This window comes from Tauraco erythrolophus, chromosome 10 (genome assembly GCF_009769465.1).
Source record: "Tauraco erythrolophus isolate bTauEry1 chromosome 10, bTauEry1.pri, whole genome shotgun sequence".
In the NCBI taxonomy this organism is placed as follows: domain Eukaryota; kingdom Metazoa; phylum Chordata; class Aves; order Musophagiformes; family Musophagidae; genus Tauraco; species Tauraco erythrolophus.
Window position 1 is genome coordinate 34,301,619 of NC_141474.1, and position 27,339 is coordinate 34,328,957.

General features: G+C 40.6%; 1 protein-coding gene across 1 annotated transcript in view; it reads left to right on the top strand.

The window, feature by feature from the left end:
- MIER1 (MIER1 transcriptional regulator) overlaps nucleotides 1–24,887 on the top strand; it is a 39,039-nt gene extending 14,152 nt beyond the window's left edge. Inside the window, exons 2-13 of the mRNA XM_086617859.1 lie at nucleotides 2,507–2,531; nucleotides 4,088–4,233; nucleotides 9,394–9,561; nucleotides 12,026–12,158; nucleotides 13,944–14,008; nucleotides 14,332–14,404; nucleotides 17,700–17,851; nucleotides 18,419–18,500; nucleotides 20,199–20,293; nucleotides 20,798–20,925; nucleotides 22,799–22,938; nucleotides 23,767–24,887. Of these exons, the coding sequence (XP_086473985.1) occupies nucleotides 2,507–2,531; nucleotides 4,088–4,233; nucleotides 9,394–9,561; nucleotides 12,026–12,158; nucleotides 13,944–14,008; nucleotides 14,332–14,404; nucleotides 17,700–17,851; nucleotides 18,419–18,500; nucleotides 20,199–20,293; nucleotides 20,798–20,925; nucleotides 22,799–22,938; nucleotides 23,767–24,092 (1,533 nt within the window). The 3' untranslated portion in view covers nucleotides 24,093–24,887. The remainder of the gene's footprint in view (nucleotides 1–2,506; nucleotides 2,532–4,087; nucleotides 4,234–9,393; nucleotides 9,562–12,025; nucleotides 12,159–13,943; nucleotides 14,009–14,331; nucleotides 14,405–17,699; nucleotides 17,852–18,418; nucleotides 18,501–20,198; nucleotides 20,294–20,797; nucleotides 20,926–22,798; nucleotides 22,939–23,766) is intronic.
- The last annotated feature ends 2,452 nt before the right edge of the window (nucleotides 24,888–27,339 follow it).

Consider the following 27,339-nt stretch of genomic DNA (forward strand, 5'->3'; position numbering starts at 1 on the left):
TGTAGTGACAGAACACGAGACAATGGCTTTAAACTGAAAGAGGGCAGATTTAGATGAGATCTAAGGAAGAAATTCTTCCCTCTGAGGGTGGTGAGGCACTGGCACAGGTTGCCCGGAGAAGCTGTGGCTGCCCCACCCCTGGAAGTGTTCAAGGCCAGGTTGGATGGGGCTTTGGGCAACCTGGTGTAGTGGAAGGTGTCCCTGCCCATGGCAGGGGGTTGGAACGGAATGATCTTTGAGGTCCCTTCCAACCCAAACCATTCTGTAATTTCTTTCTTATTTATTATGAGATAATTATTAAGGCTTAGTCTTTATTCTAAAGCTTTCTGAGATGCTTCTTAGTGATGTTTGTCTTTCTCTTATTTTTGCCTTGCAGTATTGTCCACCTTATTCTCAGCATTGTCTACCAGAAATAAGCAGTTTTACTGTTTGATTTCACACCTGTGATTGCTGCAATGAATATGCTAAGTGCTAATTCGCACCAAAAATTGTGTATTACCTGTTAGGAATTACCCAGTTCTGCGAGTTTATCAGACAAATAAAACACACAAGGTAGAGACCAGCCATTGTTGGCCGATTGGGGTACTCAGCTTTAGTTCACTATACACCAGTAATACTGTGCACTGGAATTCGTGAAGGTAATCTGTGCAGAGAAAGATTTTTAAACTGTAGTGTCTCCTGGACACAGTTTATATTTTATATTTTTTTTTTAGGCTGTACAATGGTAGGAGAGCAAAACTTCTTGTCCATTGTATCTTCTATCCACCTTTCAGGCAAATATTGAAGATTTGTTTTTAGCTTTGAGCACTCCTTTCTGCTTGACACGGGCAAATGTATTTTGAGTTTTCATTTGTTCCTTGTAGACTCTTGTAAAAATTAGACAGACATGTATGAATTTTGGTCAGTGATTCCCAAGAAGCTGTGTTTCTTCTCACTTTTAAGAGCTGTTAATATAAAAGAACTTTAAAATTACACAGTTGTGGTTTTTTTAATTATAGTTTTTACTTCGCTACGTAGCTAGGCCAGGTGTTTTGGGTGGAAGTGTCCGGTGCAAGTGACTGCATGGCCTTATGAGATGAGATTAAGAAAATCTTGGAATAACAGTACAAGTTTTCACTTGAGTTTAAATTCACCAATTTCTAACATAATATCTTGGTTTAATTTTGCATGTAATTCTGATTGTACAGATTTTGAAATTGAGGTAGGAGTGCAACCTAGATATAGCATTATGCATACACATAAGTATCTATCTTGAATGTGCAAATTGAAGTTTTCCAGATGATTTCTTGGCAGGCAGTTTTTCATGGAGACAGCATTGTATATGGTGGAATACAACAATATCTGTGGTACCAAGCAATATGTCTGTTTCCAGAAGGTGGCAGGAAAAGGGGTACTGCAGCTCTCCCAGGTGCAAAGTCAGTCTTCCTAACGTTGAAAAAACCAATTCATTAGGTCTGTTCCCGAATTCCCAAAGATAGTTGACACATTTGCTTGAATTTTCAAGACAAATGAGGTTTGCATGTCTGACATGCAAATTTCACCCCGGGAGGTTAAAAACTGGCAAAGTTATAAGCAAGGGAAAGCAGAATTTTATGAAAGATGACGTTTGTTCTGATTATAAGTGTAAGGTTACAAATATGGTAGGCCAAAGGGTATCTCTTATTACAGAAAGATTGTTGTGGATGTCTCTTTTTTTCCCTATATTTCAAAAGTGTTTGTTTTGTAGTCCGTGATCATATTAATTTGTATTATAAATGTACTTGGGAAGAAAGTCTGGCTTGCAAAATAATTTATTTTTTTTTCCTCACAGCTGGGTTAGAGATTAAGATTAGATTGCTTTTCCTTTTGTTCTTTGAGGAATCCTCATTGTGATTTGTGATTGTGATTACTTTTTAAAAGTGCGTACCTTAATTTAAATAGAAACAGGGAATTTGTGGATTGCGTGGCGTGGAGTTTCAAACAGGAAGAATTAATTTCTCTTAAACCGCGCTTCCAGTGTCAATGCAATCTGGTATACACCTTAGTTGTGCAAAAGGGGATTTAGCACACGGAGTTAGAGAGCTGGATCTGTTAAAAATTAACCTATCACTGCTGCTGCTTTCAGTTTTGTGTCGGCATAAAGGGAGAATTGGAAATGAGCAGGTAGAGATGGAGAGGAAGGAGCAGTGCCTCACCTGGCAGTAGCACCGATTTATGCCATACGAAGCTGATTGTGAAATTGTGATACTATGTTCAGAATCGTTTTGCTGTATTTTATACTTTCAGCTCAATTATTGCATCACGGAACGGGCAGTTCTTCCAATTACTCTTGCTGAAATAGTGCAGTGATCTTGCTACAGACAGGAGAAAATGAATACTATTTACCTTAAATTGCTTCAGCGTGTTGGTGGTGCTTTGTTTGTAAATATATTTTTTGCAGTGACTTGCTTTGTGTCAGATGAATTATTGAGTTGAGTTTGTACAGGTTCAACATAGAAAATATAATTTCCTGTCTTTTCTTTTTTAGCCTTCTGTTGAGTCTTCAAGCCCAGGTAAATATTTTTAATATTTCCTAAACTTGTGAGGGAAGAGGGCACCCTTGAAAAATTATTTTTACCGGTCCCTTCCAGTTAGTAATCTAAGAATATAACTTGATGAACAGGCTGGTGGCAGTACTGGTTTGAGCAGTCACTGCTTTCTTCCAGTCTGTACCAGCACACAAGATTCTAAATGGTAAAATACACTGGGGAAGTAGGATTCTTGTATTTGCCAAAGCTGGACGACCGGTGTTCGGGAATGCTGATGTCCTAAGGATCCTGCACAGCGTGAGTGAGTGCTGGGGGCTTGGAAGAGACTACTTTAACCAAAGACATGATTGCCACCCTTCTGGGCATGGCTACCTGTTGGTGGTAGAGTTGACTACAGAGCCTAAAGTTCAGGCCATGTGCTCTCAATCAGTAGATGTATGCTGTATGTTTTTGTGCAAAATCGCATCAAGAACAAAGGTAGCAAGAAAAGTGAAATTTATTTTTGCCTCATTAGATTACTAGAAATGAGGGGTTTCATGACTTCTGTTTTTAAAGCTGATCATTTTCTCACATTCTGGTGTCCCAGAGCTACTGGCTGTATAGTAGTCAGCCTAAGCATAAAGTTTTAATATCTGGGGGCTTTTTGTTCACTTTGGTACCACTGTACTTAGTGTTATTTAATTCCAAGGTTTTTGGCATCCTCGTGGAAAAGCTTTCCAGTAGTTACTTTACCTGGACTGCTGTTGTCTCTTGAGCTCTGATTTCTTTCAGAGAAACTATCAATGGCTTTAACGCTTCAAACTGCAAAGTATGGTTAACCCTTACAGTCAACCCCTCCCTCTTGCACCCTTAGGGTGGGTATGCTCTTCAAGCTTTGGGAAATGAAATTTAAATTGTCCATGGAGACAAGTGGAAGAACGTTTGCAGGGTTAGAACTAGAAATCAGGTATTGCTGAATGACCTAAAAACGCCGCATCTGCCGAGCCATTCATCCATTCATTTATTTTTCATTGCCATAAAATATAACCAGAGCTGTGGAAAAAATGCATGGGGAAAAATAACTAAGGATTCTGCATCATAAATAAAATCTGCATAGCTGTGAAGCTCAAGGTTTAAATTTTGGAAAAGTCATCAGACTGTCTTTGTAGTTGTAAACAAGAAAGTTTGCCAAGTATCAAGGAATCAGCTGCCCTGAGTTTATATTTTATGATTATTTCTGCTCCCAGTAGAAGTCTTGATTCAGACAGGTTTATGATTATTTAGGAATTAAGTCTTCAAAAGCTGAACGTTTTACAAACATTTAACTAGGGGCCCGATGTCCAGATATATAGTGCTTTGAAAACTGGCTGGTTAAACAGTATCTCCTGGTTCTTTTTTCCATGATCTCTTACCACCCAAAGGACAGCTTTCACTCTCCTGAATAATGAGATTGGCTTTCCCTAAGATAAATGATTGAGGGATTCTGAAGATATTTTAATTTCTCAGTATAATTTGAGTATTAAAATGTCACCAAAATAAAAAATTAAACTCTGTGAGGCCATGATCTAACTAAAAACATTCTTTAAAATGTTTTCTATCAGGAGGTTCAGCAACATCTGATGACCATGAATTTGATCCATCAGCTGATATGCTGGTGCATGACTTTGATGATGAACGGACATTAGAAGAGGAGGAAATGATGGAAGGAGAAACAAACTTCAGTTCTGAAATAGAGGATCTTAACAGGGTAGGTAGCCTTAAGTAGTCATAAAACATAACCACAGCCTGCAGTCTCTCACAAAACATATGCAAGTTTTCTCCCTTATATTTGGAATTTAAAAAAAAAAAACACCCCTAAACCAGTAATAGACAAATAATATAAACGGGGAGAGGGGCTGAGCTAAATTTGCAGTTCTCAAAAGTTGGGAAAAGGAAACTGGTACATAAATTCTTAATAATATCTAACACTGTGCTTGTTTAATTTCTTTTTGCATATGTGTGCTGGTACAGGATTTGCACCTCAGTGCTGATATAAGTTAAAGTACGCTCTGACTAAACTTGTATATTCCAGTGTTGTTATTTTCTAAAGCGCTCGCACTTCATTAGTGCATTTAGATTTTTTTTTTTTTTTAAATCCTGTAATTTTAGATTTCTTTTGCATTTTTATACAAACATTTGTATAATGCTTTCGTGGAGCCTATAGGAGCATCTTCGTTTTTAAGGGAGAGGAGACGGAGATGCAGATGAAACAATTGACTGAAAGCAGAGAGTTGTCAGCAGAGCTGGGTTCAGAACTCACAATTATTGTTAATAGTGAGAAATAAATCTTAAAATGTCTATCTTCTGAAATAATTTCATCTAAGATTTATTTGGCATTTTGAAGTTATGCTGTCACTTATGTATTGTCTTAAATTACTTCCCAGGCAGGAGTAATATTCTTAAATAACCAACTAGGTTCATTATAAATGCAAAGTAATTTAGGTGCTGTCTGTGGCCTCGCTGGCTGAAACGCTTCCAGAACAGATCATGAATGATTCTCAGATGCATATTCGATGTACAAATCCTATTTAGTATAAGTGATTATGTCAATATGATTTTAAATTAATTTATTGCATTTAATCTACGTTTTGAGTGTAAATGATAATTTCTTTCTGGTAATTTCAAGTTTGATATTAAATGGTAAACATAAAGATGAATAAATAGTTTGTAAATCTAAATATGCTTCATCTAGATTAAATGTGAAGTGGAGCTCCACATGTACATCATGTAGGTTTTAAGTTGAAAATATGGTTTTTTTTTCCCCCTCGTATTTTGTGAAGAGTCAACATCTGGTTGTGTAATTGTGTCACCACATCGCGACGCTTCGTTTATCCCCGTACTTCAGCCATCAGTTTATTCCCTCATACCTTGCTTGTCGGGGCTGCAAGTTTATAATTTCTCCACGTGTCAGCTCTTTTGTCAGGGCGGTGAGCAGAGTTGAACTCAGATTCACGTTGCTCCATGTGCCACTCTTCCCTGCAGGATGCTTTTGCAGACTGGCAGAGAATCTTACCCTCAGTTTGTACGGGTGTTGCAGGTGGGGTGCTTACGGAGTTTCGGATACTGCCATGCCAGCAGGTCCTTGCTAGAGACTGGTAGTTACTCTGAGTTGTGAGATAGCAGGCTGGACATCAAGGCTCACTTTCATCTCTTTTTTTTCAGTCAATAGGCAATCTCAATCTCAAAACTGTTGTCAAGGCTAGTGCTATCCTGTCTTTTCCTTTCCCTCGACATTTCCACATGTCATTTCAGATTTCCCCCAGGCTGTGAATGTGCCTGATTTACCAGTTCAGCTCCTTCAGAGACGAGGTGGCAGTCGGGTTTTGCAAAAGCGTTTTTGAACCTTAATGGTTTCACTCCTGACTGTTGTAAAAAATTACACCATCCTCTGAGGGTAAGGATCTTCTCTCCTCGTTGGTTGAAGCTCTGGTGGATCTGTAATGCAGTAGTACTCGAGGTGGAGCAGCGTCCTGCATTTATCTGTGCGTTACGTGTGCGAGTTTTTGTCTAAATGGCCGTAGCGTGTCTGTGTCTAGAGAAAGTCGCCCTCTGTGCTGCTCTAGTACAGGAAAAAACACAGTTCCCCGAGAGCAGAGCAGTACCTGAAGGGAATCAGAAGTGTTGGATTTGGTGGTTCTCAGTGGTATTTCTTGATAGGTAAGAGTTTTTCTTGGGCAGGAAAGCCATCTCTGCGAGGTGGTGCAGCAGACTGTCCTTGATCATATCCAGGCACGTGCTCAGTAATGTTATTTTCATATGTGGGCACATCCATACCAGTCCTGGCTAACCAGTATTCCTTCTTCAGCTCAGGAAGGTGTGCCTGGGATGAGGCACATCTCTCGGCATCCTGGGCATACGCCGACGCTGCAGTTTTCCAAAACACAGGAAAGTTGGCAGCGTAATTTTGGTAGTAGGAAACTGCATTCACCCTCTTGTCTTGGAAACAATAAATGACCATGTCCCAGCAAGTTGCAGAAAGTCAGCTTCCTCCAACTCTTACCTAAGCTGGCTGTACAGAGCATCAGCTGGAGGGAGGGTGACACGGAGGATTTGGGGAGCGTGAGGCCAAGTTCTTTACCTCTGCGCTGCCAGAGCACTGCTGGGCGGTGAGCACTGGCTTCCTGGGTGCCTCTTGGAAGTGGTGGGCACTGCCAGGGTGCTGTGCGTGGTGCCTCCCTGCCTTACTTACAGGTTTCTAAGCTTTGACTCCCTTCCTTTTTCCATTTGTTGTTCCATATAATCACTTGGTTTCTCCTTTTGGGGTCCCCCTTTTCAGGGAGGGCTTTGGGGTTTTCTTAGGGTTATGTGCCAACATCCTCTTGTCTTTAAATGAGAGAACCAGACATGGAAGCATGCAGTGTTTCTCCCCAGTACCCTTCCAGCTTCTAGCAGGGTGCAGTTCAGGCACGTATGAAAAAGATGTTGTCTCTTTGTAATGCCTGTCAGTCTTATTTTTCCTCCTCCCTTGGATTTGTCCATTTTATTTTTAACCTCTGTAAAGTCGTGCAGTTTGTTTAATGTGAGAAACGTGTTTGGTATTTCAGTGGTTGCCCCTCAGCTCTTCCATGAGCAGAGTGTGCAGTCGTTTGTGTTTGCCTTCTCTGTGCTGCTTGTGATGCAGTTCTGTTCCATCACTCCCCCTCACTTACCTCTGCTCCAGACACACGAGTTATAATTCATTTCTCGTTATTAAACATCTTCCACCTAAGAAGTGTCTGTGTCTTTGATAAGACTTGTTACTTTTTTAACCTTTTCTATTTTTGCAATATCCCGAAACAATACAGAAATCATGATTTGTGTTATTTTATCTTGGAGAGCTGCTGACCCTGGGGGCGTTTTGAATTATAATGGACTATTTGAAGTTAAGAGGCTCTGTCTAAGAAAAATGTTGTAAATACAATACCACTTTCCTAGGTAACATCTAGTAATATGCCTGTTACATTGTTCATACATCCCTGTGAATTGTGGTAAAAGTTCTTTTTTAATTCTCAGTCTCTATGGGATAGTGGTGAGGAGTGCTTAATGAAAGTACATTGCTTTCCAAAATGTACTGGAGAATGTTTGTTTGGATAATTACAAACAGGATTTTTCTGATGGCTCTACTGTCAGGTTTTAATTAAGATCACAGTCCTGTCATGTTGCCTGTGTCAGTAAAATATTAATTCCCCACTTCAAAGAGGTCTTTCCATAAAACGATACAATAGGGACCAAGAAGTCAAGAGGGAAGGTGGAGACATTTAGGTCCACGTGGTCTGCATCTACTGTGTAGATAGCTTAACCAAAGAGTAGACCAATAAGTGGTAGAATGGCTTAGCTCTTTGAAGTTAAATAAAATAAAATATAATAAAATAAAAATACACAGGCAGCAAGTACTGGTGACCCCTGTGCTACTCTTATTTTTACACAGCAGAACTAACTATGCCTTTTGTAATTGATATTGTTACATTTCCAGAAACTGGAGATGTGTTGATAATGAAGGGCCTTAGGAAAGGAGTTAATTGGAGGAGGTCTAAGGTCAGCTGGTAACTAAAAGAACCTGATTATCAGTCCAGATGTACATTACATACGGAGAGGAAATATTTACAGCAGGCAGACACCTCTAAATAGTAAACAAAGGATTTGCTCTTGTGAGAGAGAGAATTTTAAAATGCCCTCTGAAAGTTTCTGCCCTGGAAAATCTCGTTAGGGATGCCATATACTGCCCCTGAGAGCTGGATTCTGAGGAATTAGAAGTAATAAAAGTAAGTAATTTGCAGACCCAGCAATTAATAATGTTTATTAATAAAATGAATGCAATTAATAATAGTTTGGTAGCCACTGAATTTGAGAACTGACTGTGTCATTTGAAATGTCTCTTCAGAGTGCAGCAGCATTCTTAACATAAAGATTTTTAAAGGTGCACGTATTTCAGCAGATTTCCTTCCAACCATGGGTGGTTTTGTAGACAAATAGCTTGAAAAGTATATGAATCTGTAAAATTACTGCTGTCTTTACCTGGATATCAGGGGATTGTGAATATAGGGTGGTCCCAAATACAGGGTGATCCCTCACGCCCATCCAACTCCTCGTTTTTTGTTTTTCCCCGAAAGGGGAGAAGCACGGAGAGGTGCATTTTTGGTGTAATTTTGTAATCAAAGCCAGGGTTGCAGAACTGCATAGAGCTGTCCCTGTAGTGCAGCTCCCCAGATGAAGATTAAAGTCCACATTCAAGCCAGGTGCTGCAAGTTCTGGTCCTTATTCTGCTGAATTCTTGGAGACATGGCAAAAAATCACTGCCTTGCACCAGGACAAGCTCCTGCCTGCGAAAACTGTCAGTATCTCAGCTGTCTGTGCGAAGCAGTTGCTGCTGACATGTGTTTTATTTGTTTTTTCCACAAATATGTACAACATACCTCAATTTTTCAGGTAGTTTTTGGGCGGCGAAGGGAATACCAGTGTATATTCCAATAAGGAGCGTGTTCGCTCCGTGTACCAGAAGGGTATGATGGAACCAGACGTAACCTGCCACATTGCAGTGCTTGTGTTTGGTCAAGTAGTAGTAGACAAATACCAACAGCATAAAGCCCTTTGTTGCCCATTTAATGATCTTTGTGGCCCCTTTGAGAGGCTGGTGGTGTGTGAGGTCTGCTGTAAATTTATAAATGACTAGGAAATGGTTCAGCTTCATAAAAACCCACATTTTTCGTAGGAGCCAAAACTTCTGGTTTTGCCTGTCCATTCATTGTGGGGTGACCATTCTTAGTATACCTGATCATCATCTCTCTGGTTTTGCTGTTATGTTTAAAATGCACACCTTTAAGCTGTAGAGCAGATGTGAGACAAGAAATATTTTCATTAAAATCTCCAACTTTCTTTGGATGTTTGTCAGGAAAGTGATATGCCAATCCAGGAGCTGCTTAGCCGTTACGGCTATGACGGTGCCATTCCACTCCAAGAAGATGATGATGATGAAGATGATGAAGAGGAGGAGGAGGAGGGAGAAGACGATGATGATGTTGATAATGATGACAACAGTGGCTGTAGTGGTGAAAACAAAGTAAGTGTTTACACTAACTTGAAACTGATTTTCACACGGCCGTTCTGTGCTAGACAGCCACTCAAGATAGCAGATCATGGCAGAATTCGTAATATAATTGATTTCAGATGCTTTATGTGCTGAACTCTAATGTTTGCTCTTAGTTACCCATCTGTATTTCTCTTCATTGCTCTTAATTTCTTCTGTATCATTCCAATCTGCTGCAGTGGCAAATTAGAGACCACGTATACGTGTAGCATCGTGTAAGGAGGGATTGTAATTGTCCTTCAGAAGTAGTCGGACTTCAAATCAGAAGTTTTAAATGCCTGAAGGCACCTTTGTAGATATGGCTGAATGTTTCTTTCAAGATGAAAAGCTGATCTACTGAAACTGAACAGTGAATTGTGGAATTGAATTAAATGTGTTTCTCAGAATTGGAGATGGCTGCAAGTTTTCTAGCTTTAGCATTTTAAATTATATTTTTTCGGCCTGGCAGCTCTGGTTGTACTTAAATTGCTAACTGAATCTAATGCTTCAAGTATCTTTGCACAAATGTATGGTTTTGAACTTGGCATCTTTAAAATCCTGTTCTATGTGCTCTTAAAATAAATTTTCTGATTTTAGAAGTCTTTTCTACTTGTGTATGTCATACGTATTTGTAACAAGCCTGTCTTATCAGGGACACGGCTGCAACTTCTCCATTACCAGTGGCATTCAGAGTTGCATCCTGAATTCCATTAAAACACGAAGCCCTTTGTGTTGTCAGTAACAAAAAAGCTTAGGCATTAATGGAAGTTGCATTACCTAATCTGGCTTTAGAAAGGATGCGTTTTGTTCTTTGACATCTTACCCATTTTAGAATCTCTGGAATGCGATGCAGAGATGAGGAATGATAGATCTGATTCCGAAAATGAAGTTCTTAGGGTTTACAAACTCCCTTGACAGATGCTGTAAAAGATTGCTGTTAGTATGGGTTGAATAGTTTAAAAAGAGGAAAGATATGTAGTTATATTGGAGAGGGGAGAAACTTACATAACATGAAGTATGCAAAATTAAAATAAGACACAAAAGTGGTTTGTTTTGTTGTGCATGGTGGTGTTCCTGAGGTCTCAGGGTCTTGTGTCCCTGCTTCTTAATTACTTCCCGACGCAACTTCCATCTTCGGTGTTCTCGTGACCTTCCTCTGTGGTTCTCCAGGTCCGTTACCAGCTGATTTAAGATGCTGCCTATCTTTTCTCTTGAATGGATAAAATCTCAGCGTCCATCACTGCTGCTGGCAGCAAGAGGAGCCATCCTCCTCCCTCCGTAGGGCACTAACGCTTCGTAGCGCTGCAGACGCGGGCGCGTTCCTGCCCATCGGCAGCCACAGTTCCCAGTCTGGCCCCGTAAGCGCAGCCCGTGGGTTGGCCTATTGCAGATGTGGTGGTGTGGCTGGGTTGAATGATGCGTTCACTGTTCTGCCCCACTTTTGATAGGGTTGGAGCAAAGGTGGTGGGGAGGGCTGGGCAAAGAGAGCGAACCTGGTGTGATTGTTCCCCTCAGGGTACAAGAACGAGAGCTCTGGAACGCTTGCACGCTCTTAGCAGAGGCAGTAAAATGCATCTGTGGGGGTGGAATAATTTTATAAATCATTCAGGCTTTCTCTGTAAGTGCTCATCTTTCGGCAGCTTATTTAGCTATACTGCACTTAGCTATTTTCTATTTTTAAGCTGCTTTAAGCTGCACATGTGATGATACTCTGGTTGCTGGTAAAGGTGCACGTAAACACGTGCTGTGCCTACTGCTTCTGCGTTAGAACTAGCACGTCTGACTGCTTACAACACAGTCATAAAGCACATCAAAGGGATTGACAACATGCATAGAAATAGAACACAAATTTTTTTTTAACCTTTATCATTTTTATTTTCCTTCATTGTAATAATTCCCAGAGTTGTTGTGGTTCATCATCTAATAAAGAAGCTTGTTCTAATTTTTGGTCTTTTAATGACTCGATGTACATCCTTGAGTCTACTGATACGCTGTTCTGTGGGGCTGAACCCCACTATTGCCATTGTTTTTTATGGAAGGTACCGTTTCCATTTGATTGAGAAAAGCTTAGCTAGTAAATAACTGCTCCCCTTTTTTACTGAAAATTCATAAGGAAGAGCTTTAAAGACCAAAGTAAAATTTACGGTTAAATGAAAACCACAAGGATTTGCTCAACTGATTTAAAGAACTAGGCTTGATATTTAATTGTGGTTTGTATTTCTGATTTGTCTGTTAAGAGTCTGAGTTGTTAAATGGATCTGGTTAAAATCCTGGTCAATGAATAATATGATGTGTTTGCACATTTGTTATGGTGCAGTCTGGACAGGCCACAATCTGTAAAGTCAGATAAAAGGTACTTGGGTTTGATGTATTGGCAATTTTGGAAAAAACATTGCCAAAATAGTGTTTGCTACGTACAAGGGATAGCTGATCTTCTGCTTGCTTTCTTGTATTTAAGGAAGAGACCATAAAAGATTCGTCAGGTCAGGAAGATGAGACACAGTCATCTAATGACGACCCAGCACCATCTGTTGCTTCTCAAGATCCGCAGGAGATAATTCGCCCTCGTCGATGTAAATATTTTGATACAAGTATGTACAGTTTAGTACTAAGTGCAGTAATGCCAATATGATTGACCTTTGGTTAAGAACTGCTCAAGTTAACATAGTATTCTGCCTCCAAAATATGCATGTTAATACCTATAAACATTCGTTTGTTCTGTTTCATAACGCTGCTCTTGATTATCCTCATGCTCAAAATAATGGGCGACGAAAAAGTCCTATTTTTAGCTGAACACTAAATCTTCTCTGCAGATAAGGGACTCTGTATAAGGACAGTAGATATTCTCTCTTCTTAAAAGAAAGGATTAAATTCGTGGAAAAATTTAAATTTCTAGAGTTTTGAAAAAGACAGTGTAAATCCTTTCATGACACTGCTCCGAGTGGTGTGACAGTCCAGTTTATGATCCTGCAAACTGGTTTCTATGGATGTGCCCTCCATGTGTACGTGGAGTCGAGGTGCAGTAAGTGACTGTTCAGTATGGTATAACCTTACTTACTATTGTAGTTTCAGCTGCCAGTTCACACTAAGGACCTAGGTAAAAATATCTGCAAGTAGGAAATGCACTGCTCCAACTAGCTGAATTGCTGCACAGTGCAGGATTGTCATGACAAGGCCCAGTGACACCAGTTTAGGTACTCATTCAAAGGAGGGGAGAGTCCAACTGAAGGAACAAGTAAAAATGGACATTTACTAAAACAGAACCCCAGATTTCTTCAAGGTCACTAATATAAAAACCAAAAGCAATGAAATCTGAAGAAGGCCAGTAGATTGTTAAACCTGAAATAATGAGGGGGGAGAGAATGGTGGAGAAAATGTGCTTCAAGAATTCCACATGTGATACTGTTGCCAGCATTGTGGACTAGTTATTTTCTCTCTTGGTTTTGTTTAAAAATGGAGTTTGCATCCATTTGAGACTGTTGAGCTAGTGTTGTGTAGCTGTACCTTTAGATAACTCCAATTTCTGTGGCAGTCTTACTTAATGGGATCTGAACCTTTTGGTATTGAGCTGTCAGCAGGACCATTTGGACCATAGATACTTTACCTTTTTTTGATGAAAGTGACTGTCAGCAGTGTTTGAATTCCTACTGTTTTGTGTCTTAACAAACAAAGCAAAGGTTCCTTACAATACCTTATACTTGATGCTTATTTGCTGGGACACTGTAGAAATGTCATTTTCTAATCTGTAATTTCTTTTAATCCAAAGATGCCAAGGAACCTCAACATGTAGCTGTGCAGAGGTTTGCAAATATCTTATTTAAACATAGCATCAGCATAATGCAAGTGGATTGCGTTAGGTTTGGGATTTTTTACGATGTTCAGCTGTGTAGAGAATGTAGTTTAATGTTGAAATAATTTTAGTGCTGCTATTGTCACAGGCTATCCATAAACCAGGTACTGCATTTGCTTCCAGTACATTGTGAAAGGCAGCTAGCCTATATCATAAAGAGCTTAAAATTTTTGTCAGTCCTTATCTGAAATAATCTATTCTAAATGCTGCTGTGCCTCCCTGAGCAGTACATCCAAGCCTACTAAATCCCAGTACGACTGAGAAAAGCGCACTTGCAGATTTCTCGCACCTTGTGCTGTCGTCTGCCTCAAATGCAGTGACAGCTGCTGTAAGGTAAAAAGAACAGCAGTAGCTGAGCTAGGAGCTCCTAGAAAATGGTGTGGAAACCCACACGTGGATGCTGAGTATCCACATAAAAATACTACTCTTGGATGTGGATCATCTCAACTGCTTCAAAGGCTGGCGTTGGCACACACGGACCCCATCACGGCTCATTTTGTGTAAATGTTTGAACTGTTTCTTGTAGATAGTGAAATAGAAGAGGAATCTGAAGAAGATGAAGATTATATTCCCTCAGAAGACTGGAAAAAGGTAAATACAAAGTGTTGCTAAAAAAGCCTGAATTTCATGAATAATGAGTTGATCTATTACCTAGTAGCTCTGAGCTCTGTAGATTATCCAAATCCTCTCCAGTTTTTCCCCATAAATGTAAGAGTTCTGATAGTAAGAAGCATTAAAGACCTCCCCAAATGATCAAAAATCTGTTTCCATATAGTGCCTGTTAACTGTATTTTTAGGTTTTGAACAACGAAAGTTTTAAGGGGTAAAAAAAGATGTGGTCATTCTCTTGTTTGCTGACAAAAAACATCACGACTGTGGTTGCTTAACTTCTTGTTTGTGTTATTTCAAAACAGGAAATCATGGTGGGCTCTATGTTTCAAGCTGAAATTCCAGCTGGCATATGCAAGTACAAAGAGAATGAAAAAGGTGAGACTGAGCACTGTCACTATTATCACTATGTTTGAGATTATTTTCTAATGGGGAGAGAAAAAAAAAAGTTTGGTCGATGTCACGTGTCTTGCAAAATAAATGAACTCCTTCAAGAGAAAAACAGAACCATCATTTCTAACTGTAGTTCATCCTGTACTTGACCATCAGAGCTTGAGTCTTGGAAGGGGAAAGAAAAGGGGAAAAGAAAGATTATATTGCTGGCCTGTTGCCTCTTGAACCCTAGTATTCTAATTTGGTAATGTGCACGAGCTCTCTGTGTAGCTTATGTTAACCTCTTCACCTAGTATATTTAGTTTGTGTAAAACAAAGCAGATAATAAAGAAATTGTTTCACTGGAATCGGATTAACACGTTAGAAGACGCAAAATGGTACAGCAGCTTTGATTTTCACATGTGATAACTCTTCAAACGGTATTAAAGAACTTCTTGTTCTACTTCTGGTTTTTTTTCTAGGAACTTTTTCCTCCCTCACAACCAGAGCCTTTGGCTGTATGCTGTCAGTTTAATCAAGTCAGGAAAGGTAGACCCAGTTTAAACCCAGCTGGGAGCTTAAAAAAGTCAAATTTTCCTGCTCATTCAGCCCATTGCTAAGAATTCATTTACACTGCAGGTCAGTTTGAGACTGCAGCTTTTGTGGTTTTAGATAAGTCAGTTTTTAAACCAACCAGCACCAAACTCAGTGCCTTCCTAGAATCCGAGTATATACTCCAGTAGTAGCAGCTGTCTCGCTTCGAGCTACAGGTTGTAGTAGCTACGCTGTGGCCTGATGTAGCTAGAAACTGTCTAAAGAGCATCAGTCCTACTGTTGACTTGGAGCAGGCTCACACTGAAGCTGACACGTTCTGTCAGCTCTGGGTTTTGTAGCCAGAGAGAGGTTTAAGAGAATGTGGTTTAAAATAAAAACCCCTACGTGTCAATTCAAGAGCTTCTATTAAAACCAGACAATAACAATTTAGAAAACATCTGCTTTTTAGCTGTGAAGAGGTTGCTCTTTGCACGCTTTCCTGCTGCTGTCTGAAAATAGAGCTTGAACTACGTATTCACCTGAGATGCAGGAAATTGTGCTTTGCTGGGAACCTGCTTTTCCTGGTGTTTACTCAGCTCTAAATGACTTCTGGCCTCCAATAATAAAAAAAAATAGAGCTGCTTTGTGCATTGCAGTAACCTATATAAACCAGTTTTTCATTGTCTTGCACACTGCTCTCTGCAGAACAGAGAACCTGTGCCATGGGCAAAAGCCATTGAGGGGAAAAGTTCAATTTTCACTACTCATTCTAGGGCTGTCGTAGTTTGATATACCAGTGAGGTTTTGTGTCTTCTGCCACTTCTCTCCTTTCTGCTGTGTTTTGGCTGTAATCTTTGACAGGACTCCAGCTGGAATATTAATGAAGCTTAAAAAGTTGAAAAATAAATGTTTGAGACTTTAGTACTTTCATGTACACAGCCCACCATCGTAGTTGTTTTCTAATGAAGAGAAAATTCTATTTGTGAAATTCCTAAGCACTGAGAGGGTTAGGCCTTTCAGATCCAGTGCTGTAAGGAAAAGCACAAAAATGCTGGAACTCTTAGGAATAACCACGTTGCTGTTCAGAATGTGTCCTGACATGCTGTTGTGAGGCAAGAACGACCGTGTAATCCACGCTAAGCGAATTACAGTGGGCTGGCTCTCGGAGAAGGATGCCTGGAGACCCAATTAGCTGCTGCTGCATGATTTCAGGTTCCGAAAAATCTCTAGGATTAAAAGATATGTTTTCAGAAGGCTTGGACTTGAAAATGGGAAGATAGCTCTGAAAACTGAAAGGTGCTGAGGCTGCTTTGAGGCTTACTGACCGCTGTCGTTCACAACCATCGCCGTGTACTTAGCTCGTGGGGCTTAGAACTGATGATCAGTTATCTCCTGAAAAGAACTGTTGCTTCTGCTGGAGTTTGCATCCCAAGATACCTAGAATCTTTTTCTTAAATGAGCAACCAAGCATCAGATCAGGACTAGCCTTCGAAACAGAAAAGCTCCCAGGAAATTGTTGGGAGCTGTTTCCAAAGACTGTGTCGTTCGTAGAATGAAGCTGTCTGTCTTTATAAGATACTTAATAATTTTTCTTACCAGTTTTGATTTTTTTTTATTTATAGCCTACTTTCATGTTAAAAACATTTTTTTTCAAGTAGAGATGCACCTAGCCACCGCTCTGACCTTTCCACCTGCACAGAATGCTCCTGTATCTTCCCTTCCTGCGACGACCATGCTTTCCCAAGCCTTCGCTCCTTTCTCTTGTCAAAGGTGCTCCCCGAGCTAATGGAATCCATGCTGAAGTTACTGTCTTGCTGGTTTTTGTAAGGTTGTCTTTCATGGAAGACTGGGCCACAGGCAAGGTCTAGATACTTTCCTGATTCTAGTTTTTTTAATAACTTGAATTTTACTTTATTTTGCTGTATTAGTATTTTAATCCTGCAAAGCTTGTAGGCTCTTCAAAAAGAAAAATGGGAGATAATTCAGAGGAAATACCATTTGGCCACATTTCTCCCATTAGTTCCAGTTTACTGTGGCTTCCCTGGTCCGAAAGCTCATGCAAAAGCTCTGAAACAACAGTAGAGATTTGGTAGTATTAAAATTCAGCGATCCTTACCTGAATGATTTTGTTTTAAAAAGTATTTCTTGGAAGCAATAGGAAGGTCTTAGGAAAGTTTCCTTTCAGGAGCCGTTGGACTTCAGAATGTCTGGCATCTGGGTGTCATCTTCCCTGGAGAAGCAGAGGACCTTGTTGCTGGCTTTTGCCAACCACGTTAGCGGAGACTTTTATATTTAGTGGTCCAGAGACCTGGTAGTGTTTTCAGCACCGTTTTTGGTGGTGTGCTTTTTGGTTTTATGCGAGTGCTGCTAGTTGTCGTGCAAGAAAACAGATACAATTAGCTTCTGAAATGGTTTTCCATGTCTGACGGCTGCCAGCTGCAAAACTGTGCTGCTTAGGGAACAGGCATGCTGGATGCATCACTCAGGGGCTGCGTCCTCGTGATTTAAGGGGTTTCAGGAGGAGGACAGGGAAGGTGGAGTCGCTGGAATTTCATGGATGGGTCCTAGAATCTAGAGCACAGAGATCATATAAGGTACAGCATCCTAGTCGTTCGTCAGACTCTTTCACCTGCCCTTGCGTGTGTTCTGGATTAATTTTGGTGCTCTAATCATCTTCCAAGATTTCACGATCACTAGCGTTGTAAGAGAGAACAAACTTCTCTACTGTTGTTTCAGTTTGCTTGTCTTTTTCCTGTGGTTAATTCAGTGTATGAAAATGATGACCAGCTGCTGTGGAATCCTGACTTCTTACCAGAAGATAAAGTGATCGAGTTCCTGAATGAAGCGTCGAGGCGTACGGGTGATGAGAAAGGCCTGGATGCAATTCCCGAAGGATCGCATATTAAAGACAATGAGCAGGTATATAAGAATAATTAGAATTTGTAGTTTAATATTACAGAATGAATTATCCCTTTATTTTATTTTACTCCCAAGAACTGAAATTGTATTTGCAACAGTTTTATTATTCCTTGTGCGAATAGAAGTGGGACAGGTTTTTAATCCCTCAACAAATATTACACTGTTAACTTAGGCGTGACGTTGCTTTATGCATCACTGCATTATTTTGTGTGTAAGTAATTGTGTAGGACTGAGTTCTGTTCTTTCACTTACAGATTTTTTTGAAGCCATATGAATGCATACTCATTTTTTTCTTAATATGGAAAAAACCCTGTCCCATTTTACAAACGTACGCAGTGGATGAAAATGTTAAAACACTTTGCCTGGATATATTCTTGGTTATACAATTAGAGATTTGGAAATTCAAACAGAGGAAATTACTGTCTTAAATTATACTATATTAATTCAAAGAGTTTATTTTTAATCTTTTCTTAATAAGTATTAGTGATTTACTAAGTATGCTTCTGTGGCACGACATAAATTGAGTGGTGCCTAGAGTGTTAAATGTGTGTGTCTCCATCTTTCCAGGCGTTGTATGAACTGGTCAAGTGCAATTTTGATACTGAGGAATCATTACGAAGGCTGAGATTTAATGTAAAAGCAGCCAGAGGTGAGCATACACTGAAAGTTAAGTTTGTGTTGTTGAACTCTCGTTTTATTTTTTACAGAGGTGTTGGGTTTTGCTGTCAGGAGGCTGAGAAATTTTATTAGAGCTTGACTGTGCATAAGCTGCACGTACCGGTGTCCGTTTAAATGCAGCCTTCAGTGAGTCTCTTGTTGTTCTTTGAGAAAATGAAATTAGAAGAGGTAGTATAAACAGGTACATTGTCAAAGAGGGCGTGTTAATTAATTGGCCCTGTCAACAGAGCTTGATGTTTATATCTGTGGCTTTAATAACAAGTTAAAATTTAAAATTACTTCTCAGCAACCGAATAGTGCATTTCTTGGGCGTTTCGTTCTTTGTTCTTCTAGACCTTTGCGGTCGTCACAGTTAGTGGAGCAAACATGAAATGTAGAACAAAATCATTCACAATTCTAAATAAAGGAGCTGAGCATCTAAACCTTTCATTTAACAAAGTGTAACACTAAAAAGACCCTGGTCTTGAAGGTGCTTTTGGAGCCATAAGCGTTTCCTGTTTGGGTGTTGATCTTCATACTCAAAGGAACCAGAAACTGAGAGAAGGCACAAGTTATTTTCTTTGCACGTTGATCTCTTGGTTCTGCTTTCAAACCTGTGGCTTCTCCAGAGTTTACTGTGCAGATCACAAGACGAGAATGATCAAATAGAGAAGATCAGTTTATTCTCCCACTGGTTTAAACCCTGTTTATTCGTGACCTTAAGAATCAGTGAAGCCAAATTATATTAAGTTCTTAGAAGTGTGGCTGCAAGTTATTAGGGGTTTATTCTGGCTCTAGCGGGGCCAAGATTGCCCTTCAATCCTGTGAGCACCAGTTTCTTATTCTACCTGGCTGGAATTAACAGCCTGTCATTGCTGGCTCTTGCCAGTGGGGAAGACAATCTCATTCCTCATTCTGCAGCCTTCCAGTACCTAAAGGGGGCCTACAAGAAACCTGGAGAGGGACTTTTTGCAAGGGTGTGTAGTGATAGGACAGGGGACAATGGCTTTAAACTGAAAGAGGGGAGATTTAGATTAGATATAAGGAAGAAATTCTTCCCTCTGAGAGTGGTGAGGCACTGGCACAGGTTGCCCAGAGAAGCTGTGGCTTCCCCATCCCTGGAAGTGTTCAAGGCCAGGTTGGATGAGGCTTTGGGCAACCTGGTGTAGTGGAGGGTGTCCCTGCCCATGGCAGTGGGGTTGGAACTGGATGATCTTTGAGGTCCCTTCCAACCCAAACCATTCTGTGATTCTATGATTCCTTTTCCCCTGCCTCTTCCAAATACCAGCAACCAGTTTGAGTCCATAGCATGAACTCCTTCGTGCTGTGTCCTGGCGTGAAGAATACCTGCCTCCCGTGGTTCTAGGGGCAGAATGGTGAGACCAGGTTTCTGAGCCCTTCTTCTTCTTTCCGCTGCCTCGTTATTTCCCCCGTGTGGCAGGGCTGGGCTTACGGACCAGTAACAACAGTCCCTAACGACTGGATGCTTAAGGCAGCCAAGCTTCCCACCTCTTCACTAGAAGGGAGAATTGTCATTTTTGTACTAGTAAGTGAAATTTCTGGAGGTGGTTCTCAATGAATCAGCAGGTGGTGTAAGAAACTTGAATACCACGTATGTTTTCTGTCACTCAAGTTTTCTTTCATTGGCTTTTTTGTTAAGTGTTTTCTTTATTGTGTTTCCTTGCTATAGAAGAATTATCTGTTTGGACAGAAGAAGAATGTAGGAACTTTGAACAAGGGCTGAAAGTCTATGGCAAGGATTTTCATGTGATTCAGGCAAATAAGGTAAGCGCTGATTTTAAGTGTAGTTCTCACATTTTTTTTAAAGCAACGTAATTATAAATAAATTCTTACTCATCCTCGGTTTCCTTCACAAATTGCTCTATTTACTTCTAATTTTTACTACATGGATGTCCAAATTGGTTTCTCAAAGTCCAGAATCCCCTGTAAGTGTGAACTCAAAGTTAGAAAAGTGCAAAAATCCTGCTGTGCTTAGATATGGGAAGGTCTGCATCCCTGGAGGCATACTCTGGGCTTGAATAGACTGGTGAGGCAGACTTAAAATATTCCTCCTGCAGCACCTCACGATATCAGTATTCCTAGAAACCCTATGAAAATTTGCATTTCAATTTCTGGGCCTCTGAAATTTTGAGCCAATAGTTTCCAGTATTTCCTATGTTCTCTAAAGAAGTATTGGCGTTGAATTTCACACCTTTTGATTTAAATGGCAGCTTTCTGCCAAAAAACGTGTTTAAATTCATCAAAATTTGCGTGGCACGTGTTTCCTAGGTACGAACGAGATCAGTTGGTGAGTGTGTAGCCTTTTATTACATGTGGAAGAAATCGGAGCGTTACGATTTCTTTGCGCAGCAGACCCGATTTGGAAAGAAGAAATACAATCTTCATCCTGGTGTAACGTAAGATGTGCATTATTTTATGTGCTTTTACATGTTGGATCCGAGTTTTTATTTTATACTCCTCTAATCTGAAATGGAATGACAACCTAGGGATTCCATAGTCCCGGTTTGGAGCAGGAAAACAGCCAAGGTGTAAGAAAAGCTTACTAGTACGTATGATGTTATTTCCAAACCACGTTTATTTGGAATAAGGCCAACAATTTGCATTGAACAGCTGTTTACTTTAGTTTGTTTTCTGTTCAAACGTTTCACAAATGTAACACTTCTGCAAATCCACGGAAATTTTTAAGTGATTGTTTCACTTGAAAGGCGTGTCGTATACCAAAGCATGAGTGGTGTGTTGCAGGTGGGATTTGTGGTACACGCTGCAGTATGCTCTTGAAGTGTTTTGTTTGGGTTTTGAATTCTGGGTAATGCAGGACCCTGTACTAGGGCTTTTTTTGGGGGGAATATAGCTCCTTTCCCCATTCACATCTCTGCTAGGCAAAGAGGGAGATGGCTGTGCATGGCTGCGTATTTTCCTCTCTCAGATCGGAGCCAGCGAGCCAACACGTTCTCCTGCCCCTCATTCCAGTGCTGGGATTTGAGTGTCCCATTCTTTCTGCTGACGTTCTCCAAGTCTTTTTACTGTTAATTTTTTCTTCACGTTTGTTCCTGGCTGCTCTGCTCAGCCTTCTTTTTTAATATTACAGTTTTTTTAAACGTTTTAGAACTGTGTGTTGGACCACGGAAGTCAACTTGCAGCGTGACATTAAGAGTTGCCATCTGTGACTTCGTAAAGTAGAGTGCTGTAGAGAAGCACCCAGAGCTGCTGAATTTTCTTAACCAGTTGTCAGGGACTGTCTATCTCCTTCTCTTCTCCCATCTGTGTTTTTTTCCATTTTTGCCCAAATTAGTAGACCTTTTTTGTTGTTAATCACTTAAAACGTTCTCTGATTCCTTTGCAGTTGACTGCATATGGTGATCAAAAGCTGTGTCAGAAGAAGTGTCATTAAGGATTGTACTTATCTATTCTTGAATGATTTTTCAGATAGATGTGGGAATTTAGAGTGCAGTATCAGTTCCAGAATAATTACGTGTGAGGATATGCTGTTTCTGGAGTTAATCCAGACTAATACCATACGTACAAGGGCTTTACCAACCAGCTTTGTTTAAATCTTTCAAAAGAGATTGACTATAAGGAAGAAATTTTTCACTCAGAGGGTGCTGAGGCACTGGACCAGGTTGCCCAGAGAAGCTGTGGCTGCCCCATCCCTGGAAGTGTTCAAGGCCAGGCTGGATGGGGCTTTGGGCAACCTGGTGTAGTGGAGGGTGTCCCTGCCCATGGCAGGGGGGTTGGAACTGGGTGATCTTTGAGGTCCCTTCCAACCCAAACTGTTCTATGATTCTATGACTGTAAGAGATTTCAAATAGAGAAACATCTTCAACTCTGAAGTTTTTTATTTGCTTTTAACTACCCTTTTTGAGGTTGTACGTGCACAAAACTTACTTAACGGTATGTTATCGCTGCCGCAGCAAATTGCAACACCTTAGTACGAACCTGCCTGAGGGCATCACCTCGAAAACTCAATACACAACATCACAGCATGCTGAAGTTCCTGCTTGTGCATGGTCTTATGGGACTGGGCGTAAGCACAGGCTGAATTTCTATAAACTGGCTGCAGTGGTAGTTGCTGTGGACAAACCGTGCGTGGGCCAGTTAACGCGGGAGATCGTAAAGTCGTTCGCTTTGCAAGATAAGTCTGAGCAGTTCAAAAGAAGCAAAATGTGAACTGGGCACACTCGCAGCGCGTGCAGTGAATGTTTTTGTACAACCACCACCAGTACTGGACACAGTAAGGGCAGTGCTGAATGGGCTGTTTCTGTTGTGTAGAGATTATATGGACCGTCTCCTGGATGAGAGTGAAAGTGCTGCTTCCAGTAGAGCTCCGTCCCCTCCTCCTACAACTTCCAACAGCAGCACCAGCCAGTCTGAAAGGGAAGACAGCACAACCAGCAACAGTAATCAGAACGGTAAGTGTGTGCCCTGTCCCTCCTAAACAGCGTGGCCAAATCGTCGCAGGTGACAAGCCAAATGAGAAGTTCAGCTTGCCTCCCTAAAAACCAGTCTGTTTTAGTTTTAAATGTTTTCCAAGGTGTCTTAGCAGCTCAAAGTTAAAAATGTCTTTAAAAAATTCTGCCTTTGCATTTAGCCAGGAGTCACATATTGAAGATGAAGCTCCTCTAGGCTCTCCCTTTTCAGTGTAAACCATCTGTTACTGTCTTCCCCATGCTAGTGGAGGTGTGCAATGGTGAGGAGTGCCGGGCAACTGAGATGGCAACGGGGCTATCGCACAGCACACCAGTGCTTCCCAGTACTTGGCTGAGGGCCACCGTTAGCTGTTCTTGCCAGCCATGGGGCACTGAAGGGCAGTTAGGAACGGGAGAAGAGCCAGGAAATGATCGCTCCTGAAGGAAGAGAACCTCAAAAGCGAGGGGCAGCCGTTCCGAAGGAGCCGAGTGGAAGCAGTAGCAAGAGGAGGGAGGAGCTTGAGGGCTGAATCAGATTGTGAAAATCAAGCAGAAAGTGTTCAGGTGAGGACAGTCCACCTGCAATTTGTGCAGTTGTGGGATTCCAGGACATTTTCTTGGCTGTAGTTGCCCATAAGGGCTTCCATAAACTCGGTCGTGGTAAGTTTGTCGTTCGTATGCAAATAAATCACTTGTTCATCACACAGTGAGGATACGGAGAAGAATATTGGCTTTTTAGTTAGTCTGACACAACTGAACAACCTGCCACAGATTGTTCTGGTACTGCTTACACTTCTGTTCTCTTCCTTATGGCATGTCTCTGTAACGCAGGGGTGTCTGCCAACGGGCCAGGTGAGATACCAAATAAAGATGAAACAAAAATCGAAGGATTGCATGTAAATGGACCTACCAGTGGCAAGAAAACACCTCACACGGAGCTGGATACAAATGGGTATGAAACTGAAAACCTTTCCATTGACCCCAAACTTGCTCATTCAGCTTCAAGAAATGAAAACGATTTTGAAGAAAAAAATGAAAGACCTCTTAAAAGAAGAAGAATTAACAGCAATGGAAAAGAGAGTCCAGGCTCTTCAGAGTTCTTCCAAGAAGCAAACTCCCATGGGAAGCATGAGGAACTAGAAACTTTGGATGACTGAGTGCTAGGAGCTGATTTTATTCCTTGGAGTAAATTCTGGGTGTCTAAAATTTTCAGGGTTGATGGGTTACCTTACAAAATCCAGTTCCGTAAAACAATCTGCTGAGATTTTTTTTTTTTTCTAATACCTTCTAGTTGGCTCTTAAGATCTGATTATTTGGGGTTTTTTTTCAGTGCTGAAAAGCAGTAGGAGAGAATATTCCCTTCCTCAGAGCTGGCAACTGTAGTTCTGGGAACTCAAAGGCTCTTAAAAATATTTCAGAAACAAATCAGTGAGTTTCTGCAAAAATACTCCCAGCCTAACACACTGAAGAAACTCCTGTGTGTTACACACCCTTTACTCATTGCACAAGTGAGCAAAGCATCCTATTTGAAGCAGGGGGCTGGTTCAAACGTTGCAGGGAGTTAAAATGAAACGCAGAATGCCGAGACACGCATCAGAGCAGGCACAGAGACTTCCACTCATGCGAGCAAAAGGAAAGTGTCACCTCGTTGTTAAGGAACCCTTCTGAATCCTGAAAGTTAGGAGCACAACTATTTTTATATATAGAAGTTTTAAAAGGTAAATAAATAAACCAGGTCAGGTTTGTGTATGTAAAATTGTTGACATCAATGATGTCTTTCCATATTCTTGATCTGGGCTAAAGAAATACATTCTGTATTTTTCCAGATTTCTTTGTAGCCTTTGGAAGATTTTTACAGTACTTATGTCTTGATTGAACTGTCCTTTCTTAAAACAAAAGCTTGTATAATTTTCTTAACTTGTACAGTTGGTAAACTTTTATGAGAGAATTGATATCCTGAGTCTAATGTCAGCTTCGTTTTATTTTGCTGAAGTCTTTTCTAAAAAAAAAACACAAAAAAAAAACAACAAAAGAAAAAAACCCAAACCAAACTAATTGACTTAAAAATGCTTCTTAGTCACCGACATGTTATTTTCTTCTCAGAAAACAGTAAACAATTGACATCAAGAACGGTTAGAGGCCGTTTGATTTTGAAAACATGATTTTTCTTACTTCTCTTTTATGGCAAATAGAGATGCTGAAAATGTGGTAAGCACGAGGCTTGCGTTGCACGATTTTTCTCGCTTTCATTTTACGTTTTCTCGTTTTATTTTGAGCTCGGATAAGTTTCACGTCAGCCAAACGCTTACATTTACTAAACCTTGTTGGCCAAGGTCAGGTGTTGGATTATCCATTGATTTATTTCCAGTCTGGCTGTCATCTTCCACGTTTCACTGAGCGCAGGAAGGGCAGGAAGCGGGTCGAGTGATTGTGGCTGTGCAGGGAAGAAAGGGAGGTGCAGCTGCCAACCTGGTGCCCGAGCTTCAGCTTCGGAAAACTCGTGGACCTGGTACGGATGGGTATTCAGTGGGAGCAGAAGCATCACCTGCACAGACTTGGTCCAGCGTATATACGTGCAGTCTATAGGGATTCACCTGCAGAAGGAGTGAGAGTAGGGATGGATAACGCTTTTAAGTGCAGGAAATGAAAATTCCGTATAAATGCGTGTGATTTCATAGATTTCATAGATTTCTAGGTTGGAAAAGACCTTAGAGATCATCCAGTCCAACCGTCCCTAATCCCCCATTAAACCACATCCCTAAGTAGTTCATCCACCCTTATGGATGGTGCTCACCGTCCCGCTGGCATCGTTTGGAAATTCTTGCAGTGGGGGTTTACATCCATGAAACAGAAAGATTTTTAATACTGGGGGGTTCTTTTTGGTTTTTTTTTCCTACTGGTTTTTTTTTTTAGTCACATCTACTATATTAAAAATAGGCAAAATTGTTCATTTGTATAACTTACAACCTTGTCTCCTCCCGTGGCTTACAGGTGCATTGTTCATTTTTAATTGGTTATTTTTACTTCAGGTTTCTGAGTCTTCATGATTCCAGTTTTAAATGTACGGTCCTATGGTTTGAAACTAAGGCAGCAACCTGAAAAAACCAACTGCTGAGGGTTTTCTTGGTTTTGCTTTCTTCTTCCACTGCGTGTCCTTGGACGTTACGGTCGTTCATGAGCCAAATCCTCTGGACCCGGCCCAGCTCCACCACTGTGATGTGTTACTGGAGTGTAGTAACCTGCAGTTCCCAGAAACGTTGTGAATGATCCATTTTAACTGGTTCAGCTGCCATCAGTAAGGTTTGTTAACGTATGGCCTGCGTTAATCAATTAATTAAGCAATTGCTTTACTAAGAGGTTGCTGTTAATTTTACAATCTGGTTTATTAACGGAAGCCCAAAGTATTACAGCCTTATAGCAAAGATGGTCTTGAGATGGTTTCAGACTTTTCAGTTTTATTTTTATGCATTTTTTGTTTGCAAGTTGGAAATACTTCCGAAAAATTTATAGGAAAGTTTATAAGCAAATTGTCTCAGGCTTGTGTGTGAAATGCAGCACTGTGTATATTTTCAGGAATGTTGCTTTGTTTTTTTTATCTTAAGTTTGTTTGTTTGTTTTTTTTTCTGGTGATGCGTAGAACAGACCTGACATTCCATAATCAACAACTATGTAATGCTCAGCTAGACTTAAAGAATATTTAATTATAATTTACATTTTGTTTATGCTGGTGTTTTATACAATACTTTGTTCATGTTCTTCAAAATGCAGCCACTATAACTTGATAAGTCATTGCACTACTAAAGCTATTTAAAATTCTAGAAATAGAGTAATTTGGATTTCATTTTAAAAAGCCTTCAGCGCAGTTTGGAGCCCAGGAGGGTTTGAAGGTGTTTCCAACCCACACTGAAAAGATCACGACGTGCCCGTGACACTGGGGGGTGTTTTCCAAGGACCACGGTGCTGGGGCAGTGGGTGTCCTGGACTCACGGAGTGCTTCAGGACTGCAGCCCGAGCGGAGAATCCAGTGCCACAGAAGGAACCTTTGTTGGGCTTTTCTAAAGGATTAAACATGGTAGTAAAGAAACAACCACACACACACACACACAAAATTGATGAATTAGTTTTATACATTTTCCCACACATAGTAATTTTGCACTGTTAGTAAATCCCTTCTCTGAGCCCGTCTGCAATTCTGAAAAAGCTTATTAAAATATTTTTCTAAACAGACCGTCTGCATAAAAAATTCCTGAGGGTTTTTTTTGAACTATTTCTGCTTACGGAGGATGCTCACACCCCGTCCCCTTGTAGCAGCGCTGTAGTGACTCTTACTGCTGGGGTGAAATACCCTTTTCTGATTAACCTCTGAACCGTTTCTTCCTTTCCTTCCCCTAAAAGGGGGGAGCT